The 24,238-nt window shown below is 43.9% G+C and overlaps 1 protein-coding gene across 1 annotated transcript in view; it reads right to left on the bottom strand.

Annotated features, from left to right (window-relative positions):
• Positions 1 to 2,771: 2,771 nt before the first annotated feature.
• The window catches only part of GUCY2F (guanylate cyclase 2F, retinal), a 90,194-nt gene continuing 68,727 nt past the window's right edge, over positions 2,772 to 24,238 (bottom strand). The window contains exons 12-18 of the mRNA XM_065916472.1: positions 21,443 to 21,606; positions 20,461 to 20,653; positions 16,404 to 16,578; positions 12,375 to 12,473; positions 9,264 to 9,358; positions 2,953 to 3,041; positions 2,772 to 2,859 (exon numbers count right to left, since the gene is read on the bottom strand). Of these exons, the coding sequence (XP_065772544.1) occupies positions 2,772 to 2,859; positions 2,953 to 3,041; positions 9,264 to 9,358; positions 12,375 to 12,473; positions 16,404 to 16,578; positions 20,461 to 20,653; positions 21,443 to 21,606 (903 nt within the window). The remainder of the gene's footprint in view (positions 2,860 to 2,952; positions 3,042 to 9,263; positions 9,359 to 12,374; positions 12,474 to 16,403; positions 16,579 to 20,460; positions 20,654 to 21,442; positions 21,607 to 24,238) is intronic.

The following is a 24,238-nucleotide window of genomic DNA, read 5'->3' as shown; positions in this document are numbered from 1 at the left end:
GTTGTATTAGCTCTCTCATGGAGGTCCTAGGTCTTGAGAGCAGAAGGAAAAGCATGCTTTCTTCCCATTCTTTGGGTTCAAGGAAAACTCAAAGCATAAGTTTTGAAGTAAGGGAATCTAAACAGACTTTCCCACCCTCATACTTGTTTTCACCCTTCTTCCATCTCCTAGGGATTCATTGCTTTTGTCTCATCCCAAAGCCTCCACTGTGATCCTTCATTCTTCAAAACTGCCAACTTCTTCATTTCTCCTAGTCCACATGAAAATGAAAGTTCCCAGTCCTCCTGAGCATGTAGCTCAGTTCAACTTCATTATAATTTTAGATGAATTGCCCCGTCCTCTCCAAAAGGTATATCTATGGTATATCTGGGCTTCCCTGGTGGCTCAGACGGTAAAGAATCTGAGAGCAATGCAGGACACCCAGGTTTGATCCCTGGGTTGGGAAGATCCCCTGGAGGAGGGACTGACTCCCCATTCCAGTATTCTTGCCTGGAGAATCCCATGGACAGAGCAGCCTGGCAGGCTGCAGTCCATGAGGTTGCAAAGAGTTGGACAAGAATGAGCAACACTTAACTAATGGTATATCTAAGAGGAGGCTTGTCAATCCCACATGAACCACAGTTGATGAAAGTTAAGGGAAAGTAAACAGATAAAGTAATAACCTCGAGGAAGTTTTAGGAAATGGTAGATATTGGAGGACAAGAGGAAGAAGCTATAGTAGACAGCAGGGCACAGACTGAAAGGCAAGTCCTGGAGTCGGCTCACCAAAGTTATACCCCCTTTCTCAGGATCTTTCCTCCCACCCTGTCTGACACCACAGTGCTCTCTAAAGGTTTTGAGTTTCTCCTCAATGGCTCCCATGGTCTTGCAGGTCTTTCACAAGTTGGGTCTATCTCACTAAGGGTCAACCTGAAAAGTCATAAAAAGTTGGAAACATTCTGGAATAGGTGGTGTTACTGGGTGACAGCAACATAGAACATTTAATGAGAGGTAAGTGAAATGTCTGGGAACTCTTGGATTTAGGTCAAGCCTTCTAAAATTTATTGGGGGTGCTCTTTTTGAGGATTTTTGTGATTTGCACAACCTGCCAAAGCCATTGTGGCCAATTAACATGCTGATTAACGCCCAAGTGCTAATGACTGCGTGCCTGTTCAGTCACTAAGTCGTGTCCGACTCTTTGCAACCCTGTGGACTGTAGCCCACCAAGCTCTTCTGTCCATGGGATTCTCCAGGCAAGAATACTGGAGTGGGTAGCCATGCCCTTCTCCAGGGGATCTTCCCAACCCAGAGATCAAACCTGTATCTCCTGCATTGCAGGCAGATTCTTTACCGTTAAGCCACCAGGGAAGCCCATGCTAATGAGGCCAGTGGTCAAATTCACTTTTGAGCCAATTGGCTTCAATCTGTCTCATAGACTCACGGCCCACAGCATCTTCCCCTCTAGCAAGGGGACCTAGATGAGTGAGTGTAAATGGCCTCAGTCATACCCAGCTGCAATGCTGGAAAAGTGCTACCCAACACACAGCCAATGATGGTAAGCCTGCTTCAGTGTTTTCTGCTGCCAACTCCAACACATTCTTAGGAATGCATAGGTTCTTGTACAGTACCTCCAATGCCCATGCTACCCTACCAAAGGGAAAATCCTTCAAGAGCTTCCAAACCCTTTTCTGCTGCGAGAGAGTCAGAGAGACAGAGACCAGTTGCTTATTTGCTTGTACTGGTCAAGAGAAAAGAACAGAGTCCAGGCCTAGGTGGCAGGGTGGCAGAGGGTGGTGCAGGGGCTGCAGGGCAGCCATGTGCTCAGTACAGAAGATTTCTGAAGCATAAATGTTATAACTCAGAGAGGATACCTGTGATCATCACAGAAATGAGGATACCTTGGCTTTCTTAGGAGAAAAGCAGTTATCAACAGCAGACAAAGTTAACAGAGGCCACTGGGAAAAGAGGAAGTATATGGCCTTTGGTCGTTGTGTAGCAGCTAGAATTGTGATTATTCTGGAACATGTTAAAAAGACAAGGATACAGGAGTGTGTGGAGACGCCTGAACGTTTACTTTAGAATCTTGTGATTTCCAAGGCTATGTGGAGGAAGTGATGGTCTGAGGGTCAGTGTCTCCATGAAAGAAGGAATAAGAAAACAAGATAAGAGAAGAGACACTGACAGGAGCCCAATAGGGCACTGGATTCTTCTGAGAGAGATACATGGGGGAGAATCCTTGATAATTGATCTGTTGTTTTTGCTTGGGAATGATACCCTTCTTTTCAGGGAGGAGAGATGAAGGAAATTGTCCTGAATTCAAGCCAGGCAGTTAAGGAGTTGCCAGTCTTATTTTGGTTGGCAAGACCAACCTCAGAAGCAATCAGGCAGGGCTGCAAGAGGAAATGACATAAGCATCTTGCCATGTGGCTTAGATAGAAGAATATCTCTAAAGGCCTGAGGTGGCCCACCAGGTGCTGGACAATGGGAGAGACGGGTGCACCTGCCTGAGAACTGGATAACAAGGCCAGCCTTGTTAACATTCAAACATGTCATCAGCGCAGGAGGCAAGGAGCTCTCCCAGGCTGGAGCAGCCAACCTCCCTCTGAGGCAGCTCGCTCTGAAACAGGCCTCCTCACAAGGTTTTTGCACAACTCAGTAGACCTTGGAATTTCGCCAACTCCATCACACTATGCCAACAGAGTGTAGGCGGACACTAGCACCCATGCCAAAGGGAGTCCCAGCTTTGAAAGTTTGGCCAGCTCCTGGGCTCTGTTTCCCTGCTGGCCATTACCTTATGGCTTGTTTCTCACCAGCTGCTTTTCTGCTTTTCTTCTTTGGAAGGCTGCAATCTCTACTGGTTGCAGGCCATGGCCCACTTGCCTGTGGGGCAGGAGCAACACAAAAATAGTTAGCGAAGAGGATGTGGCAGAGAGGGGCATGGGAAGACGCTAATTAAGTGTGATCTCCACTTACCCATCTTTGCCCACTGGTGGGGGCACAGGAAGGGGCTTCGTGAAGCCCTTTTTCCCAACCAGCCAGAAGGTCTCTTCTGTGCCTCTGCCCTTATTAGAGAAAAGATGGAAAATCTTAAAGGTACTATAACCAATTTTTCTTTCTGGTCAATAGGAATGGAATGTCTACAAACATTCCATTTGGCTCAGAAACTGCCTCTGCTTTCCCCTTGTCCCCACTCCCTGGCATCTTCCTTCCAATACGCTTCCTTGTCATATATACCTAAGGTTCAGACAAGGAAATGGCAAGTGTTCTTGCCTGGAGAATCCCATGGACAGGGGGGGCCTGGTGGGCTGCAGTCTATGGGGTTGCAAAGAGTTGGACATGACTGAGAAACTAACACACACGCACACACACAGAGAAAAGCTCCATAACCTGCCACCACAGTTAGATGAAAAGCGAACAGCATTTCAAGTTGTCATCTAGATGTTTTGCCTACCCGCCGCCACACAGCTCCATCTTTGGGAATATGTGGCTGTTTCGCTTCACTGCTGCCAAAGAGCTGTATGTTCAATTGAAGATTTTGTCTGTCATTTTTGCCCTGATCTTTTGGCATTAGTCAACCTGTTGTCTTTTGTACCCAGAGTACATACGTTCAGAGTCCACCTCCCTGCAACCCTCCACCATCCAATGGCTGTCACAAAACCCAAAAAGGGAATAAAAATGGAAAGCACACCATGCAACTTAGTTCTTAAGCCCAGGGCATCCTGGCTGCTTTGAGAAGTCTGCATTTCTGCAGTGTTTCTTTTCTTCCTGCCAAGGGTGTCTTACAGGTAGAGAGAGACCCCAGGGAGGCCTCCGCCTACAGCCCCACTAGTCGACTGTCAAGAACCACAGGTCCGAGAAGAGAGAAAGAATGTAAAATCAAGTTCATTGCCCCAGAGCCTGAGTGATGACTTCCAAAGAGCCACATTTTCTGCCCCTGCCCTGCCCTCCCCTCTTCTTCAATCAGTCCTCCTCAACAGCATGGTTCTCTCTCCTCCTTTCAATTCTGTTTTGTCTGTCCTCCCATTTCCCCCAATCCATAAGGGGAAAATGTGTTTACCAAGACTGAGAAAACTAATGGGATGTGTTTCCAACTCATTAATCTGAAATATGGTCTCACTCTCAGCAGATCTTATTTGGAACAGTTCTAAATTGCTTAACTTAGAAATTCCAATTTGGTTTGCCCCTTTAAATATCAAATCCATTATTCTCTATTTTATATCACATGTATTCATCCCTTAGCAATCATGACAACAACCATAATAATTATTAGCATATTTAATTGGAGAATCCTAAAACTTTTCACAAATATTTGGTTCAAGACTGAGTGAGCCCTCTATGAGGAAGAGAACACCACAACAGCCCAACCTCTCTGAACAGACAGCCAACCCACCCTAAGCTCATATAATTGAACTATTTGGGACCAGAAGAAGTGAGCAACTTGAAAATATGCTCATATCACTCATTCTTAAATTTATTTCACCCTCATTGTGCCTGGGCTGAAAATACAGAGATGGATTTGTCCTCAAGGAGCTCACAGCGTAGTTAAATAAAAACAACTATCAGGCCATATCTTGGGCCCTAAACAGAAGCCCAACTCTTCTGCCTCTTAAGCAGTTTCTTTTCCTCACAGAATCTCGTTCGGCATCTCATATAGAATAGGTGCTCAATAAACAGAGACTATTCCATTCCCTGGCATTCTAATTGCTTGAGTATTTGGAATACTCACTGTGTCACTGGACCTCGCTTTGGTAAAACATACTCTCAAAACTTGACCCCAAGCCCCAGCCATAGTCAACTGTTTTTCTTGAGCTCTAGAAGCTATCAGGACAGCATGCCAATACCCAAGGGAACTTTTGCAGATGCCAGGACTGTCCAGATATTTGGGTGAGTCCTAGGACATGCTGGGATGCCAAAACTAATGGTTGCAAAATGGGATGGGAGTGTTATGGACTCAGGCAAGCTTCCAAATCAAAGAATATGCTGGGGAGCTCCAGGGGTGCTCTGAGGTTTTGGAGCCCATCCAGGAGAATTCTTAGAATCCTAGCTCTCTGTTTATCCATCATACTCCAAAATTCTGTTGAAAGGAGAGAGAGAGAGTGGGGAAACAAGTAAGCAACAACTAAAGCCTAAAGCGAACTCTTTGACTCAGTATCAATCCCTAGGCAGTCCCAGAGACCTCCCAAATAATAGCACCTTCCTTTGGCCCGACACTTTTAAGACATCTCCTGTCTTATTTAATCCTCATAAAAACTCTGGAAAACAGGTTTATTATTAACTTCATTCTGCAAATGGGGCCCTTGTTTATCATTATAAAATGACTTGGCATAGGTGGGACTTTGATCCCAACTCTGCTAGACTATAAACTTTATTTATTTTTTACTATGACTTTCTATATTTTATGGAGGTGGAATTGACATATAAGGTAGTGGAGGACAGGGAAGTTGAGTGTGCTGCAGTCCGTGGTGTTGCGAAGAGCAACTGAGCGACTGAACAACAAACAAACAATTATGTTAGTTTCAGGATCACAATAAGTCTAGTTTACATGTAGACGCCAAAGTTTAAATGTTCTTCCCTCTCCACTGCATAGCTTTTCCCACACACTGGAGTCAAGGGGCAGGTCTAGCGACCAAAAAGCAGCTGTTGGTAATTTTAAAGCTTGCAATTAATGAGTTTCCTGATAATCACAGGTCAGAAGGGGACTCTATGTTGAGAAATGGAAGCACAGGGAAGATAAAGTTACTTGTCCAATGTGACACGTTGAGTCATCGATGGGACAAGAATTACAGACCAGACCTTCTGACCTTCATGACTCTGTCAATACAACTTCATTACTGTTTAGTTCAATTGCTGGTGTGTAAATGTCCACCTCTGGCAAAGACAACAGAAACCACCTGAGAACAACCATTTGGGAAAATCTTTTTAGAATGTAAATCTACCTGAGAAGTCCTGGCAAAAGCATGTGATAAGCCTAGATATATACAAAGTCTCAACAAGGAGCTTCAAACTTGTCAGGAAAATGATAAGTGAAGCAGGACTCATTCATGTAAGAGACGAGGTAATAAGATGACTTATCACCAGGCTACTTGGAGAAAAATACTGCAAAAAAAAGAAATAGCCAGTTAAGCACTGATGATTTTTGTGCCACTGTGGTAGCTCAGCTGGTAAAGAATCCGCCTGCAATGCAGGAGACCCTGGTTTGATTCCTGGGTCAGAAACATCCCCTGAAGAAGTGATAGGCTACCCACTCCAGTATTCCTGGGCTTCCCTGGTGGCTCAGACAGTGAAGAATCTGCCTGCAGTGCAGGGGACCTGGGTTCAATCCCTGAGTTGGGAAGATCCCCTGGAGGAGGGCATGGCAACCCACTCCAGTATTCTTACCTGGAGAATCCCCATGGACAGAGGATCCTAGTAGGCTATAGTTCATGGGGTCGCAAATAGTTGGACACGACTGAGCGACTAAGCACAGCCCAGTACAAGAGGGGGTTGGAGTGGACAGTGGGACAACTTCCTAGAGAGCATGGGCTTCTCATCTCTCAATGTGTCTTCTTCTAAGCTTCCTTATTTTGGTGTCTCTCTTTGTACCCCTCACCCACCCAATTACTCAACTGCTCTGTATTTTCTTCTCTCAGCCAACCCAACCCACATCTTTGATCCCACTAAGAGAAACAACTTAAAGCGTCATCACTCCAATGGAGAGGGGATGGGGTTGGCGGAGGAGAGTGTTGTTGATGATGGCGCCAAGCCTTGAGCTTAAGAGAAGAGGCTCTGATGGAGGAATTTTAAGCATCAGCCAGCTGGAAGGAGAGGATGCTTTTGGCCATCAACTTTGAAATCACACCTGGCTCCCCATCAAATATGGTCCTTCTGACCCATGTACTAGAGCAATTCATGCTTTCCAGCAGCACAGAGTGGATGAGGGGTGGAAATATTGAAACAGAGTTTTTGAAGTGTGCTGGAATATATTGCATATCCTCAAGGGACAAGGAATCCTCTGTCCCCCAGTCCCTACTAGGTGATAGTCAATACCTTTCCCTGGTGGGGAGGTGGAGGCTCAGAGACAGAAAAGATCTCCCCTCTTCTTCCTTCCTTCCTTCCTTTGGGTCTTACTTCCCATCCTTATCTTTCTTCTCGCTGGTCCTTCCTTTCCCCTGGGGCAACCTCACTTCTCTCTCAGTATCTCCCTCTCAATCTCTCTTCCTCAGGTAGCCCCTGATAACCCAATAGCCAAGGCTTGATGTGGCTGGCCTTAGGGGGCAGCCTCTTGCTGCCTCTTCCTGCATATTCCCTGGGATAGGGGAAACTATGACTTGCAAAAGGCCCTTTTGAAGTAGTCCTGCTTTTGTCTGTGAACCACCCAAAGGTGTGATTATTCCTAACCAGTATGGCAAGAGGCAATAAAAATCTGGGGGGGGGGGGGGGGGGGCGGGTGGTGACGGCATATTTTTCCTTTTCAGTTGCATAAAGTGGCACCTCTTCAGCCCTTAAGTTCTCTCTTAAATGAGGGAATTTGTGTTTAGTAACATAGGGAGGCAAGTGCTTCAGGAAACTAAGCCACCTTTGTCCTCCTCTGCTGAGAAATGACCAAATATATAGAGGGATCACAAAAGCCTTGGGTGACTTGATTCATTGCCCATGTAATATCACCACTCCATCATATCTTTGTGTTCTCTGCAGAGGTGGGAAAGAAACCTCTGTCCCCTAATAAGTGATCTATTTCCCCTGCTAGAAGACATTAAGGATCTATTGGAAGGGACAATCTAGGATTAGCCATAGAAGGAATTAACTGATCAACTATAATCAGGCCTTTCGATCTTCGACTTCTGAAATTCCTTTATATGTAAAATGCAACCATTTGGGGAAGGCATACCAGTGACAGAAACAAATTATGCATCACTCAGTGCCCAGATTTTGCTTTGCCGGAGATTTGGGCTTCCTTGATGGCTCAAACAGTAAATAATCCGCCTGCAATGAGGGAGACCTGGGTTTGATCCCTAGGTTGGGAAGATCCCCTGGAGGAAGGAATGGCAACCCTCTCCAGTATTCTTGCCTGGAGAATCCCCATGGACCGAGGAGCCTGGTGGGCTATAGTCCATAGGGTCACAAAGAGTCAAACTTGACTGAGCAACTACACACAGAGAATAATCACTGAGAAAATAATTTTCATGCACAATGGTATCATAGAAAGACTACTAGGGATTCCCTGGTGGCTCAGTGGAAACGAATTTGCCTGCCAATGCAGGAGACATGGGTTCAATCTCTGGTCTGGGAAGATCCCACATGCAGAAGGGCAACTAAGCCCATGTGCCACAACTATTGAGCCTGTGTTTTAGAGCTGGGGAGCCTCAACTATTGAGCCCACATTCCCTAGATCCCATGCTACACAAGAGAAGCCACCGAAATGAAAAGCCCACATGCTGCAATGAAGAGTAGCCCCAACTCGCCACAACTAGAGAAAGTAACAAACACCTAGCACAGACAAAAATAAATAAATAAACATTATTTTAAAAGAGAAAGATTAATGAAGGAGAAGTCAGGCTTCCTGGGTTATGGCTTGACTCTGCTGTCAATTGACTATGTGACCCTGATCAAATTACTTCACCATTTTGGGCCTTGGCTCTTCATCTGAAATTTGAAGGCATTAAATGATCAAACCTCTAGAGTCTCTTACAGCTGGGACCACCAGGGGCCCTAGGGCCATCCAGAGGAAATGGTGAAAAAGAGAGAGATTAGTCTAACCCTGAATCCTAGATCAATTGATAGTTCTCACAAAGAAAAGGTGCTATGTTTGTCTTTCATCAGAACTGACTTCATTCTTCCTGGTCCTTGGGGAAATACATAAAGCTTCTCTGTACACAGGGGATTGATGCTGTGGATGAAAAATGTGAAAGGAGGGCCACCAAGCCAAAGGACAGAAAATCCAAACTCCCCAGTAGTGTAGTTTATTGAACAACACCTGGCACTGCCAGATACTAAATGAGATGGAAGTCAGACAATGTAAATAATAATGCAAAATTCTGGGCAATTTTTTAAGAGAGAAAAATGCAACTCACAGTCTGAAAAATGCAGAGGGACTTTTAACAATCCTTCTCACTGCAGCCATATTTTAAAGAGATGAAAACTGAGGCAAAGGGAATGATCTTTGGGGAACCACACATGGAATTAATCCTGCCCGAATTACAGCTCTGAGTCTCAAACACCCAGGTAAACTCTTTCAGCAGACCACGACCTCTCCAGAAGCAGGTGTGTCCAAGTGGTTTGACTCAAAAAACAAAAGGACATTATACCTTGAGCTCTGTTCTTCCTCGAAGCTCCACTTCATAGCCTTCACCCAGGGTTCGAAGAATTGTCACTGTGCTATGACTGACGTGAATGCGATAAGCTGCAAAAGCAAGAGAGGCATGACTCTGAGTCCTTTCAGGTAAAATCAGTGACAGAATATTAATGTCATAAATGCTCCCACTTCTAAATGGACGAGACCCTAAGCAGAATCCCTGAGAGAGAGAGTATGCTTTAGTTAGGGTTTCACAGGAGGAGGTAAGGGGAAGGGATGGTCTTCCTCACCAGGCCCAAATAAAGCATTAGCTGTAGCACCTATCAGCCTCCTAGTCTACTATCTCAGATGAAAGGCCATGCAATAGAAATTGTTGAGATGAAGAAAACAGTAACCACTACTTGCCCTCAGCTGAAATGTGACCTCCTCTGAGGGAAGTTACAGTCTCACAGGCTGCTGCTGGGGCTGAGCCCTCAAGGTTGGCATATCCTACTTAAGAGACAAAAGGGTATCTTTTCCATACATATTCATCCAACTATCTTTCAACACTGCTATACTTAAAATGAGACATCAATGAGAAATTGATGAGAAATGAGATGAGAATGGCAGAGAAAAGACCTCTGCCAACATTGTGTGGTGACTACATCTATAGCTATCTTTTTTGGCAGATGCCTCTAGCTGTGTACACACATAAATGAATGATTTTCCAACTAACACCAACTTAGGATAAGAGACTGGGGAACTATGACTAAAATGTCTATTCAGAAATTAAGTGTAATTCTTTGGTGAAGAGCAATCATTTAACTGAGGTAGGATCCTTAACTGTCCTGAAAACTGTCTTCCTGGGAAGTAAGATCTTGTTCAGGCTGAGTGGTCAATAAAAGTCCAAGACAGTCCCACACACACTTGAGAAAGTATTGAGGCTGGCCAAAAAGTTCGTTTGGGTTTTTGCATAAGATTTACTGGAAAACTTATCAGCTAACCTAATAATTCTTTTTCTTTCATTTATTACTTTTTGTTGGAGTATATTTGCTTTACAATGTTCCCAATAATTCTTTTAGAATCTGAGTATAATCCGAGTACATGGCATGAGTGAAAAGAACCGCAAGAAATTTTTGCTGTCTTCTACAATGACTTTCCTTCTCTTGACAGCTCAGTATTGTCATTTGTGTCTTCCTCACTACTTCATGGTCATCCCCAAACCTCCACTCCAAATGGTTCTTAAAAGTCACCTAGTGTGTCCCTAGCTAGCCCTATGTGTGACATTCCACTAGCATCTGGTCATGAGGGAATATCTCAATAGAATAATCCTACTGATGGCGAACACACAGTTCAACACAGAGAGATAGCTGATTCCAACCACCATCCAGTTGTGTGGCAAGGAAGATCACTCCAGGGCTGGGTCACTAGTCACTTCCATTTTAGAATCAGCAGATTCAACTGAGCATAAAAGAGGTGTTGATGAAACTGATTTTTTAAAAATAGACCTATGATGCGTCCTAATCTCATATTCAACACGAACTTAGAAGCTACCTCTTTACAGGTCTTCAGTCAGGAGTAGCACTTAATGTCATGCTTCAGTCACAGTCTTTAGCTTCCAGAAAAGCACTCTAACCAGTTTCTGTAGTGCAGAGACTACATATGTATACTTCTCTATATCCCTCACAATGCCTTCCTTACAGAGTCAGTGCTTCATATACATCTGCGGTGCGTGATTCACTCCATTTTCTACTTCCTATCTGATCAATGGACAAGGTGCTGGCTGAATCTGAAAATCCACTCTCCGCTCTCAGCTCTGTATTTCCAACATAATGTGTGGAGTCTCCCTGGTGCAGACCAGAATATGACTTCACTGTTCTACAGGCTTACATCAGTCCAGACTACTGTGCCAGTTTCACTTCCTCTTGGGTTGCACTTCCAGAGCAAATTTATACGCCTGCAGCAGTTCCTGGATGACTACTCCCATGGACTCTGCCATGTCTGTGGCATTTGAAGACTTTGCCAGATGTCAGAAAATTTATTCTGACAACAACTTCTAAGTTCCGTGCTGCCTCCTTTATCATGGCTGCACGGGCTAGATTGACTAAGACTGGACCTATTGTACAGGCCTGTTTCTGCACATGAGTGATGAGACGTGGGGTCAGACAGGGCACCACCCACTGTGATATAAGCCACCATATCATCAGGGACTAGGTTGCATACACTGCTGAAGTTTGAGAAGAGCTTGTCTTGCTTAGTAGCTGCCAGAGCCAGGGTTGCTAAGGGCGTAAGTGATTTTTTCTAATATGTAATCCGTGAAAACTGTACATAAAATCTATTGTTGTCTCTGTTTTTTTATATTAGCTTGAACAAATCACTTTGCCTAACTATGATATAGGTAAAGCACATTGTGATTCTGACATTGCCTTAAGAGTGATAGGAAATAAACAAGAAAGTGTTGTCAGCCACAGACAAATGGCATAATGGTTTGTATAGCTTTCTTCTCAAAGCAATGGGGGAGAAATGGCACCTAAGATACCATATCTGGTTTGATAGAAGCTAAGAGTTTTATATACAGGCAAGTTGAAATTATTTCAGAATTCCAAGCTCCTCAGATTGAAGAATTATTGCTAGCTAAATTTGAGGGTGCTTTGATGAAGCCAGACCTCCTGGGGTCCTAACTAGTTCAAAAGAGGACTAAAGCAGGAAACATCAGCTGGTTGGGAGGTAGTTGACTCTGGGTGTGTCTCTACAAACTAGTTGAAAAACTAAAAATGTCAGTGCCTTTCTTATTTCTTTTTTCAATATGATGCCCACAAACCCACCAGGCTGGCCAATTTTTTCCTTTACCCAAAGGATTTTTTTGTTGTTGTTTTGATCAAATTGCTGGCTGTTTCAGTGTCACCTAGCTACAGCTTCATTTCCAAAACAAAAAAGGTACATGTTCAGTCCAACATCACCCCCTACTGGTTTGCCATTAGAGACAAAAACCTGTGTGTTACATCCCCTTAAGATTCTCAAATTACCTTTTAACAATTCTCTGAAACATTCAAACATCTCTGCTCTCTTTCCCCTCTCTTGAGAAAGAATCACTTTCCCAGTAGCAGGAGATTACCATCCCATTCATTCCTCTAGAGGTACTCACGTAACCCTGTTGATTCCATCCGAGAAGCTGTGTTCACAGTGTCTCCAAACAAGCAGTATCTGGGCATGGTGAGGCCCACCACTCCAGCAACAACCGGCCCTATAGAGGAGCACAGGTAATCAGGATTATAGTCAACAGGTATGATCCAATGCTAATAGAGGGACACTGCCAAGGGAAGGAATGTAGCTGCAAGAAAGATTAAAGTTGCCACTTGGAATACATGTAACTCCATGGCTGATTCATGTCAATGTATGACAAAACCCACTACAATATTGTAAAGTAATTAGCCTCCAACTAATAAAAATAAATGGAAAAAAAAGTTGCCACTAAATAGCTCTGGGACTCTGAAGGAAGTCTTACGGTGAGTAATGAACTCTTTGCCCTACAAGAAAGCAAATTTATGACAATGCAGAAATGATTACCCTTCTAATTGATGCCTTTGTTCCAAGTAACAGTTACACCCAAGATGCTTATATCTGTCAATATGGACAACCAAGCATTAAACCCAATCAGGAAAGCCTGGGCAGGGATTCAGAATCCAAGCATGTTTGTTTCAAGGGGAAAATGTGAGTCTTTCTTGTGCCTTAGGGTTGGAAGGAGGTATCCATGGGGCTATATGTCTCCCAAGTTGTGTCTATAAAGAGAATTATTGCTAAGACAGTTGGAAAATCTGAAAAGAAGTATAGTTGACATTCAATCATTTGTGTTAGGGGCATGGAAGGGTAGTATATAAAGATAATCTGAGAATATTTTCTATTTGCCCTTAGAATGGTTTTTGCTTTTATGTTTTAATACAACCATGAAAACTGTTCAGAGAATGAACATTACTTGAAAGAAATTTTAGCAACCATACTGAAAATCTAGTTCAAAAAGATCTAGAAATGTCTCCAGCTTCACCTTTCTTGTCTCTGTTCTAAGTGAAAATTGTTTAGCATTATCTTTTTGCTGTTTCCTGAGTTAGAGAAGGGCTTCCCTGGTCACTCAGATGGTAAAGAATTCGCCTGCAATGCGAGAGACCTGGGTTTGAACCCCGGGTTGGGAAGATCCCCTGGAGGAGGGCATGGCAACTCACTCCATTATTCTTGCCTGGAGAATCCCCATGGACAGAGGAGCCTGGCAGGCTACAGTCCATGGGGTCGCATAGAGTCAGACATGACTGAGCAACTAAGCATGCACACACAAAATAATTATTTTTGCTCTAAAAAATTCCTTCTGAACATTCATTTGTAAGAATAAAAGTTAAAAAGAAAACTACAAAAGTTATGTTTCTCATTATAATTCATGTCTCACCCATTAAGAAGCATTCACTGAGCACTGAACTAGGCACCAAAGGGAATAAAAAAGAAATGTATCATGTAGTCTCAGTTCTGTAGGAATTTAGAGCTTAATCGAAGAGAGGAGACTACCAAACCAGAAGCAATTAAGCAACAATCCAAGACAATGTACGGTTGAGGCAAGATAAATGGTACAGGCAGAAGTGCTCTAATAGTTTAGAAAATGGGAGAGGGGTTGCTTATTAAGGCATGGTTCAGTCCGAAAAGATCCAATGGAGAAGGTAGGATTTGATTTAGATCTTGATGAGTGAGTTGGATTTGAGTAGGAGAAAAGGGACAAAAATCAAAGGTTTGTGGTTGGGATTGAATTTGGAATTTTGGGAAGCTCTTATAGAAAGCAGTCTGCTTAGTTCAGGTGCCTAGGGAGAAACTAGAGATAAGATTGGTTATTGGGTTGTACAAGATGGTGGACCTTGAACCACTAGAGAATTCTGAGCAGGGAATTACATGATGAAAATTCTTTTTCTTTTTTTTCTCACATCAGTGTATAGAATGCACTGAAAGGGGAGAAAGTAAAACCAGGGAAAACAGTTAAGTGACTATTGCAGTAACTCAAGCACAAAGTTGTAGGTACTGGAAAGGAGGTGGTGATAGAGGGCAAAAAGGAGTGATAAAAGAGAAAGACATTAGAGAAGGAGAACCAACAGACATGTTGACTGTCTGATTGACAACCATGAGAAAATCAGCATGTGGGCTTGTGAACTTATGCTGGTTTGTGGGAAAAGATGACTTGAAGTTTCAGAAATGCAAGATTTGAAGTAATGGTAAATCATCCAAGAAGAGTTGTGCCGAGGGGAGTTGTTAATGTGAAACTGAAGCAGCAATGAGAGATGAAGGCTCCTGTTTAAAAGAAAAGTAATGAAAATCATCTATGTGCTAAGCACTCAGGATATAAACATGAGTAAGATATGATTCCTGCCATCAAGGAGCTTATAGTTTAATGGATGGACAGGCAAGCAAAGATAGATTATGATAATAACTATGAGAAGGATGGATAGAAAGAAGCAAGAGTGGAAGCAAGAAGATGTTATTGCAGTGATCCAGGCAAGAGATACTGGTGGCCTAGACTTGAGTAGTGACAGTCAAGAAGAAACAAGACAGAATCAAGAAATATTGAAAAGGTAAAATGTAAATATTGAATGTAAATATTGAAAAGGTAAGACTTAGTAATTGGTTGAATGGTGAAGATCAGAGTGAGGGCAGAGTCAAGGAGGATGACTCTTAATACTAACTGGAATAACTAGGTGAATGGTAGTGACACCAACTGAAATAGAAAACAAATACAGGAAGAGGAGATCATTTATATGGGTAGAAAGTCACTCTGTTTTGGATGTGTTGGTCTGATGTCCGTGTGGAACATTCAAATGGAAATGTCAGCAGTAAGACTGATATACAGGGCTGAAGCTTAAGGGAGAAGACAGGTGTTGAAGTTGTGGAGTTGGAAGTCATCAGTACACAAGTGGTAGTTAAACCACAGACATGGATGAGATCACCCAGAAGAGCATAGTAGGGGAGAGAAACAGTGGATGAAGGACAGAACCCTGGGACATATCAATATAGATAAAGACAGAAGGCTTTCCAGGTGGCACAGTGGTGAAGAATCTGCCTGCCAGTGCAGAAGGTACAAAGGATGCAGGTTTGATCCCTGAATGTGGAAGATCCCCTGGAGAAAGAAATGCCAACCCAGCCCAGTATTCTTGCCTGAAATATTCCATGGACAGAGGAGCCTGGCAGGCTACAGTCCCTGGGGTCACAAAGAGTCGGACACAACTGAGCATGCACACAGACAAAGACAGATGAGATTATCAGACAACGGTAAAAAATGAAAGCCAGTTTGGAGTGAGCTGAGAAATGAATTCAAGGTCAGGACATACAGAGAGCAAGGAGATCGCAGCTCAGAGCTTTGCAGAAAATGTGGGAGCAGCTAGAGAGCAGGAATTGCTAAGGGAGCCAGTATATGAAATAGACAAGAAACATTCAGAGAGTGAGGAGCAGGTCATAAAAGCCAATTGGGGGGGAATTGTCAAGAATACCAAATGCTGCAGAGATAGGGGCAGGCTAGGGCTGGGAAAAGTGGTGAGGGCTGAAGCCAGATGGCAAAGGGGCTAAAGAGGGAGTGGATAGTGAAGAAATTGCGTGATAAATGTCAATCATTCTTCTACACAATGGTAGGAAAGGGGTGAAAATGATGGGAGAAGAAAAGGGGCCTAGAAGAGCAAAGATAAACAGGAGGTGAGTAGAAGCTAATAGATGAGAGACCTGAGAAGATACCTGGGAATGTATAAAGACAGATGGAAAGGGTACAATGAAGGGCCATCCTGAAGATGTTCAAGCAAGTGAGGAGGGAGGTGGGAGAAAAAATACTCCAGCAGTTGAGACTTCAACAAATTAAAGGAATGATCCTTTAAATACTACATATGCAGGCTGGTCTTGTATCATAAACACGGAGATGTTGGCTCTAACAAGAAAGGTGGACTGGAAGGGTTTGGTACTTAGAACAAGAGCTTCTGCCCACTGGGGTAGGGCAGGTGCTGGAAGGAGAGGAAACTTGGGGAGACAAAAAGGAATGATGCAGCACTAGACACCTGGATAACCCAGCTGCCAATAATCAGGGAAGAACTACCCTCTTCCTCCTGTTTCCAGCCTTTCCTTGAGGTGCATAATGTTTTCTACCACTTTTGCTGCTGGTTGTTACCTGAGTGCAGGCCTATTCGAATCCGGACTGGCACCTCTGGCATGTGCCGCATCTTGAAGGTACCCACGGAGCTGAGGATGTCTAGGGACATGTTTGCAATCTCGGCTGCATGCCTCATGCCATTCCTCTTTGGGAGGCCTGAGGCCACCATGTAAGCATCTCCAATGGTCTCTACCTGGAAATCAGGGGAAATAGAATTAGCAAGTAAATAATGTGTGTGTGTGTGTGTGTGTGAGAGAGAGAGAGAGAGAGAGAGAGAGAGAGCACGCATACATGAATGCACATGTGAGCTTTCATACAATTAAAGGGTATGATGGACGCTAAGTGTTCTTCTTGTAAAGTGAGGAAGTCAGAAAGAGGCTCTCAGTGCTTCACAGGCCTGGCTGCACAGTAGAATCATTTAAGAAACTTATTTTAACAATACTGATGTTTAAGTCTTACACTCATAGATTCTACAGTTACTTCTCAGGTTCCTGTCTGGCCCTAGTGAACTCTCCGGCTCCAAATAATTCCTGGGGCAAGGGAAAGAGGAGATTTCTGGCACTGCCCATGGATATTCACTGGGGAGCACCCCTGGAGAAGGTGCTTTCCCAGCAAGCATTTCTCTAGACCATTTGGGGTCAAAGAGCCAGGGTAGCTTTAAGGCAAATATAGGGAAAAGGAAAGGAAGGAAGTGAAACAGTCTGTTTCTTCTACTTTGCCTTGCTAATATGAGAGTTTTGCAGCTTCCTCAGGTATGAGAACTGTCTTTTCCCGCCAGCTCCCTGTCGTAGCACTGTCTCTCTAAGGAGCAGCAGTACTAGCCCTCTACTGCTTTGCAGGCGGCAGTTAGAGCTGGACACCTGTGAATAAAGGTGACTCAGTGCTCCTCGTCTTCCCCACAGAAGCGTATCCACTCTTTCTAGTGACTAGTAAGGTGAAGCTTTGCAAGTAAATCCAAAAGATAAGTAAGCTGAAGGGATGTCTATGAAATGTGCCTGTCAGACTGCTAGTACAAGTTTCCATTCAGTTAAAACTTTATGTTCTCCTAGATACCCTAAAAAACTAGGAATAAAACTACATTACCCAGCCATCCCGCTACTAAGCATATACCCCGAGGAAAACAAAACTGAAAAAGATACATGTACCCCAGTGTTCACTGGAGCACTATTTACAATAGCTAGAACATGGAAGCAACCTAGATGTCCACAGACAGATGAGTGGATAAAGAAGCTGTGGTACATATATATAATAAAGAAGCTGTAGTACATATATATATAATGGACTCAGTCATATAAAGGAACACATTTGAGTCAGTTCTAGTAAGGTGGATCAACCTAGAGCCTATTACACAGAGTGAAGTAAGTCAGAAAGAAAAACAAATATCATATATTGACATATATATGGAAACATATACACTAACATATGTAAAATAGATAGCCAATGGGAATTTGCTGGGTGACTCAGGGAACTTAAACCAAGGCTCTTTAGCAACCTAGAGGGTGGGAAGGGGTGGGAGGTGGGAGGGAGGTTCAAGAGGGAGGGGACATAAGTATACTTATGGCTGATTCATGTTGATGTGTGGCAGAAATCAACACAATATTGTAAAGCAATTATCCTTTAATTAAAATGAATAAATTTTTTTAAATGGACAAAAAAAAAAAAACAAAAACTATGTTCTCCTAAATAACTGCACTCACAGGGCACCATGGTTAAGAGCATGAAACCCTGAAGTCACACAGCCTTGTTTGGAATCCCAGATGCACCTTTTACAAACTGTGTGGCCTTAGTCGCATAACTTTTCCCCTCTGTGCTTCAGTATCCTTATCTGTAAAATAGGGATAATGAGAGCACCCACCTCATAGAGTGTCTTAAGGACAAAATAATATATGTCAAAACAATTAAAACCTGCCTGGGGGATGAGAAGTGCCAGCCATTACCATCATCATCATCACCATCTTCATCATAGCCAAACTGATGTGACTTGAAATAAACCATAGGACTGTGCCTATGACTCAGTTCCAGATAAAATTTAGTACTTGGCAGTAGGCTTCACGTTATGACTTTCTATAGTGATCCTTTGCACCTATGGGGCTTTGTACCTCAGGATGCTTCCATTCAGGACCTCCCTTACCTGATACAATTTGAGAAAAAGATTCCTGCTCTCAGATAAATAAGCATGCCTGCCCACACAGCAGAAGGCAATGGTACAATGCAAATACTATATGTACGGGAGGGAGAAACTCACTGGCTGGCTCTTATCATTGACTGGTGGTTGATTATTCAGCTTTAACGAGTCAGTCACCCAGGAGACCCCAGGGATATGGATGAGAAAATTAGAAGGACAGGGAACATGGGTGCTTCTTGGCCTTGATGTGACGCTGGTATGGGGAATACGGGTTGCATAAATCAGAATAAGGACACAGAAAGGGTAGATGAGGCATAGAAAAGGTCTGGTTGAGATGCAGTGGTAGTAGGAAAACTGAAACTAAAAACAAATCACCAACTTCATAATTCTGCAGCAGCCTTCTCACTTCCACTTCAGATTATCAAGTGCCAGGGGAGGTGAGTCCAATTTTATAGGTAAAGAAAATGAAAATACAAACGGATTTGGTGATCCACCACTGGTTCAATTTTTATTTCCTCTGTACTGTGTCATTTTTATTAAAAAGGACTGAATACTTAGATGTAATTTTTGGATTCATATAGCCCTACTCTGTCCTGAAAACAGCCCGCTAGCTTCCTATTGCAGCCACAAAGTATCAAAATACCTAACAGCCTCATTCCCAAGACCCCCAACAATTGTCTGAACAGTATCAGCTGGATTGATTAAACCCGTGGCTGTGTTACTGTCCACACTGAATCATCTTTGATTTTAATTTCAACTGAATTAGTTTTCAGTGATTTGTTTTTCTCTTCAGGCTGCTTGAATTCAACAAGTTAAGACAGGTAGTCTGATTCCATGGATTTTTCCTCCACCATGGTTTCCACGTGTGCTTCTTGATTAGTTTGCAACTCATGCTGATTGACAGGCATGATGCCTGTTTCTGAGCCCTATTTAGGCAGCTTGGCCTAGCCCTGAGGCTCTTTACTTGACCTGAAAGAGCCCTGTCTAATCTGAGATAGACACACTGCCCTGTGTGTGATTTGAGAGTTGGAACCTTTCAGGCTACTGTGAAGGATCCAATGAATGAAGCTACTCATTCTCTAGCTCCAGCTGGGTTCCTGGGACAGAGAAGCTGTCTAAAGTGTGGGATGCCTGGGGCATCTTTTTCCATTACTAAAACAAGTTTCGATGTTGCAGACAACATGGACATGTTCCTACGCAGCTATGAGATTTTTAGTCATTTTTCTGCCTAGAGACAGGGCAACACATAAAATCAAGGGGAAAGAAGCATGGCACTGAAATGAGTGAATATAGTCATCTGTTCTCCACTCATCTTCTGCCACCATAGAAATAGTGGAAAGTGACACGCTGGAGGATCGGTGGAAGTGGGAGCAGCAGGTTACAACCTCACAATTAATCACTTCCTGAGACCTCAGACCACTAGGTGGGCTTTAGGTTACCCTGTAGCAATCCCAGAGAGCCTCAGGTCCAATGTTGAGTTTCCTCCTGTATAAAAACAGTACCTAAAGGAGGGAAACAAATTTTAACAGCACATATTATATATACAAACATTTTCCCAAGATGAACTTAGTCATCAACTATGGGCCAAACACTAACACTTTTGTATGCCCTTCTGTGCCTGTCCTGTGGGTACTTGGAAACTGAAGAACAATAATACTTTTTGGTTTCAATCTCTTCTTAGTCCCAGTTCTAGAAAACAGCTCAAAAGAAATCTTACCAGCAATCTCTTGCCATGTTGAGCTTGTTATTTTGAAAAATGTGACATTATATGCATTTTATTTGGCCTTCGTTTTCAAAGGGAGACCAATGGAAGTGGTATACTATTTAAATTTTAATTCCTAAATAACAGCATTCGATAAAATTGCATCCTTCCTTCAATTTTGGAGTACACACAGGTGGGCCTATATCAAAATTGCTCTCTGCAACATATTGTCCTGCTAAGTAACATACCTTGTAGACATCATGACTGCCAATGATGGCATCAAAGAGGGTGTACAGGTCATTGAGAAGATCCACCACCTCAATGGGCTCACTCATGGCTGAGATGGTAGTGAAGCCCACAATGTCACTGAAGTACAAGGTGACCAAGTCAAAGCCCTCTGGTTCGACTGTGCAGCCCTTTTTGAGAGATTCAGCAACTGATCTGAAAAGCAGACACAGATATTCCTCAGAGGACACAGGCCTCCCTCCAGGCCACATCTGCTAGAACACAATTTCTCCAAAATTCACTGCCAAGTAGGTGAGAAGGAAGAAAATGTCACCGGGATGCAAACACTCATTCTTTCATTTATCTTACAAACAGATATTGAGTGCTTACAATGTGCCAGGCAATGTGCCAGGTGCTGGAATACATCATTGAGCAGAGAGTCCTGGTTTGTTCCTTTGTGGACTTTTTCCAACTCTCTATCCTTCTTTCTCTGCTTCCCCGACCGAACCACTCCACCCCACCTGGGGGCAGGAAATGTTCCCAGGAGGTTGCCTTTGCAGGAGACTAACTTCCCTGATTATCTCCTAGCAGATCATGATAAGGGGACTTGAAAAATTTGGAAATGGTAGCAACACATAAGGCTCTCACTCTAAGGAAGGAAAAGCTTAGAAAAACAACCCAGCTACTTCCCTCTAGGAGCTCAAAAAACTGTCTCCTTTTAATTGGTCAACTTCCAGGCAAAGTCATGAAATGACAAACAGAAAAACCAAGGCACCAAAAATGTAAATGACTAGCATAATACACAAGTAGTGGAAAATCAGGAAGTGTGCTCTGCTCCCTGGGTTTTCCAATTCTTTGATTTGAAGGTGTGACTCAAACCTACTGGGAGTAGAGAGGGTACAGGACACGTGGAGGGAGCAGTTAGCTGATGGGCACTTTTTTTTTAGTATTTTTAATAGAACACACTGTTACAAGCATTCACACTCCTCAGGTGTTCACACATACGGTGGTAGCATCTGTGTTAGGAGCTTTTCCGTTTTCTGTTTTTCAATTTCCAGCTCTTCAGTTCGCTCCTGGATCAAATCTTCCAAGTTGCTAGAATATTGCTCCAGCATCCGAAGCATAGAGTCAATAATATTAGTCTTCTTCCCTTTATTGAAAGTTTTAAACTGGAAGTAAAGCAGAAAGAGAGCCAGAGAATTCTTACTCCTTAAACTTAGAGGTGATGGAGCAAGACCCTTTATCACACATTCCTTCCTCTAAAATGCCAGGGCAAGAGATGTAAACCCAGGTATAAATAGGAAAAGTCACTTCTCACTCTACTGTTACCCTGGCCCACTCACAGGGCTCTTTTTCCAGAGTAGTTCTTCCCTTACCCTTTTGGTTCTTTCAAGTCTAAGCAAAGGTGCTCTCTGGTCAGTATCCTTCAGTTCTGAGGTGCTAACACATAAGCAGTAGCCACTTCAAAGGTAAGAGGATTTGGTCTGGAGCTCAGGCCAGTCGTGAAGTGGGATAAGGGAAAGAGGAGGGCTCTTTTACTCTTCTAGATCATCAACCTATAAAACTATACTTATCTTCTAATGCCACCATGTTACCAGTTCTTGGACAGCTGGAGGTTCCTTGACCTCTTAAATGTAACCCAAGATTTACAATTTTTTTAAAAATGTTTGTTAGTCACCCAGTCATGTCTGACTCTGTGATCCCATGGATTGTAGCCCTGCAGGCTCCTCTGTCTATGGAATTCTCCAGGCAAGAAGGCTGAAGTGGGTTGCCATTTCCTTCTCCAGGGGATCTTCCCGACCCAGGGATTGAGCCCAGGGCTTCTGCATTGCAGGCATTTTCCTTACCATCTGAGTCACCAGGAAAGCCTGGTAAGATCTGCATCGTAAGATCTATCCTTATTTCTCACCATGGGGCCCAAGAATAACGGTGTCTCCTAACACTTGGCCTTCATGTCAGGGTCATGTAAAAATTCAACTGGTCTTGCCCCTGATCCTTTAGAGGTGGCTGCATGCCACAGATTTGCAATATGCCCTCCTGGGACCCTGTTCATCTACAGGGACAAGGAGCTTGTCATAACATTGGTTCAGTTCAGTCACTCAGTCGTGTCCGACTCTTTGCAACCCCATGGTGCAGCACACCAGGCTTCCCTGTCCATCACCAACTCCCAGAGCTTGCTCAAATTCATGTCCATTGAGTCGGTGAGGCCGTCCAACCATCTCATCCTCTGTCGTCCCCTTCTCCTCCTGCCTTCAATCTTCATGAAGGGTAGCCCCTCCTTACTGCTGTATTCAGCAGGCAAAAGGCTGGGTTGACACCAAGAGAAGACTGGGGGTAATTTTGCTTGACAAACACCTAGGAATCTGTCCCAATGAGCCCTTTAACACACATAAGGGTTCACACGTGTTCTATGTAGCACTCAATGCCCCAAGGCTAACACTATGAGCTTCCTTCTGAGCCTGGTCTGTATCTACCTGTCCACCAAGGTCCTGTTGGTAATCGCAGGAGCAAACTCAGATGCTTTGGTGCTCAGATGCTCAGTCGTGTCTGACTCTATGTGACCCCATGGACTGTAGCCCGCCAGGCTCCTCTGTCCATGGGATTCTCCAGGCCAGAATACTGGAGTGGGTTGCTGTGTCCCCCTACAGGGGACCTTTCCAATTCCCCTATTGCCTAACCCAGGGGGCCTCCTCCTCTTCCTATTTCAGTTGGATTAGCTGCACGGATTGGGGAGGCATTTCAGTGAGGGCAGCCCCAAGCCATCCTGTTTAAAGGTCATATGATGTGCACTCCTATCACCGGCTTCTGTGCTGCCTTCTGAAATAACATCTCTAGCATCAACACCAGGGTGAACGCTTTTCTTCCTGCCTCATGGTAAGTTTTCAGAAATTTGACCTCCATGGTTCTGTGTCTTTTCCCTACTACTACTGAACACCTGTTTGAGTGTCCTCAGGAGACTCAGCCAGGCTAATGGAGGTGTTCTGAGCCAGGGACATGGATGACTTAATATTCAGGGCCCCCCAGGCTTTCAATCCAACTCTTACCGTTTTCCACCTCAGATACCTGCCACTCACTGAGCATCTCAGTGCGGTACACCAGCCAGGTTCAAAAGCCTCTCCGCCACCGCTGACACAGCACTCCCTCAGTTTCGGTATCCTTTCACTTGAACAAAGCCCTCAAGTGCATGCTCTGACATAGGAACTGCACCCTAGCAGGGCTCCCTTAGCCGGGCTCTCTCTCCCCGCTCCTCATTTTCCCTGGTGAATCCCGAATTCTAGGGAAAGAGTCAAGCTCTTTAGAAACTCAGTATCCTAAGGAGGGAGCTTATCACTTTTCATGTACTTTATTGCCTCAAGTAGGGCTTCCCAGGTGGCTAAATGGTAAAGAATTTGCCTGTCAATGCAGGAGACGCAGGCTTGATCCCTGGGTAGGTCCCCTGGAGAAGCAAATGGCAACCCACTCCAGTATTCTTGCCTGGGAAATCCCATGGACAGAGGAGCCTGCAGGTGACAGTCCATGGGGTCGCAAAGAGTCAGACATGACTGAGCTCACAGGGCTTATTGCCTCAAGTAGTTCCCTGGGAACCAAAGGAATCTCCTGCTTTTGTACTCCATGTTTGCACTTCCTTCCATCTTGAAAACCCTTTCAAACTCCTCATATTTTCCCATACCCTCCAAAAACAATCTGGCTTCACTTAAACAAGATACTCATCAGAGCTCTCTGGAGTTTCCAAAGCAAACAGGGCTCTATGAGGGTCCCCATCTATTCCAGGATCCACCTACTCCTTCTACTAATGGTCTC

This window comes from Muntiacus reevesi, chromosome X (genome assembly GCF_963930625.1).
Source record: "Muntiacus reevesi chromosome X, mMunRee1.1, whole genome shotgun sequence".
In the NCBI taxonomy this organism is placed as follows: Eukaryota; Metazoa; Chordata; class Mammalia; order Artiodactyla; family Cervidae; genus Muntiacus; species Muntiacus reevesi.
The sequence above is the reverse complement of the archived record's forward strand: the minus strand, read 5'-3'. Positions and strand labels throughout refer to the sequence as shown.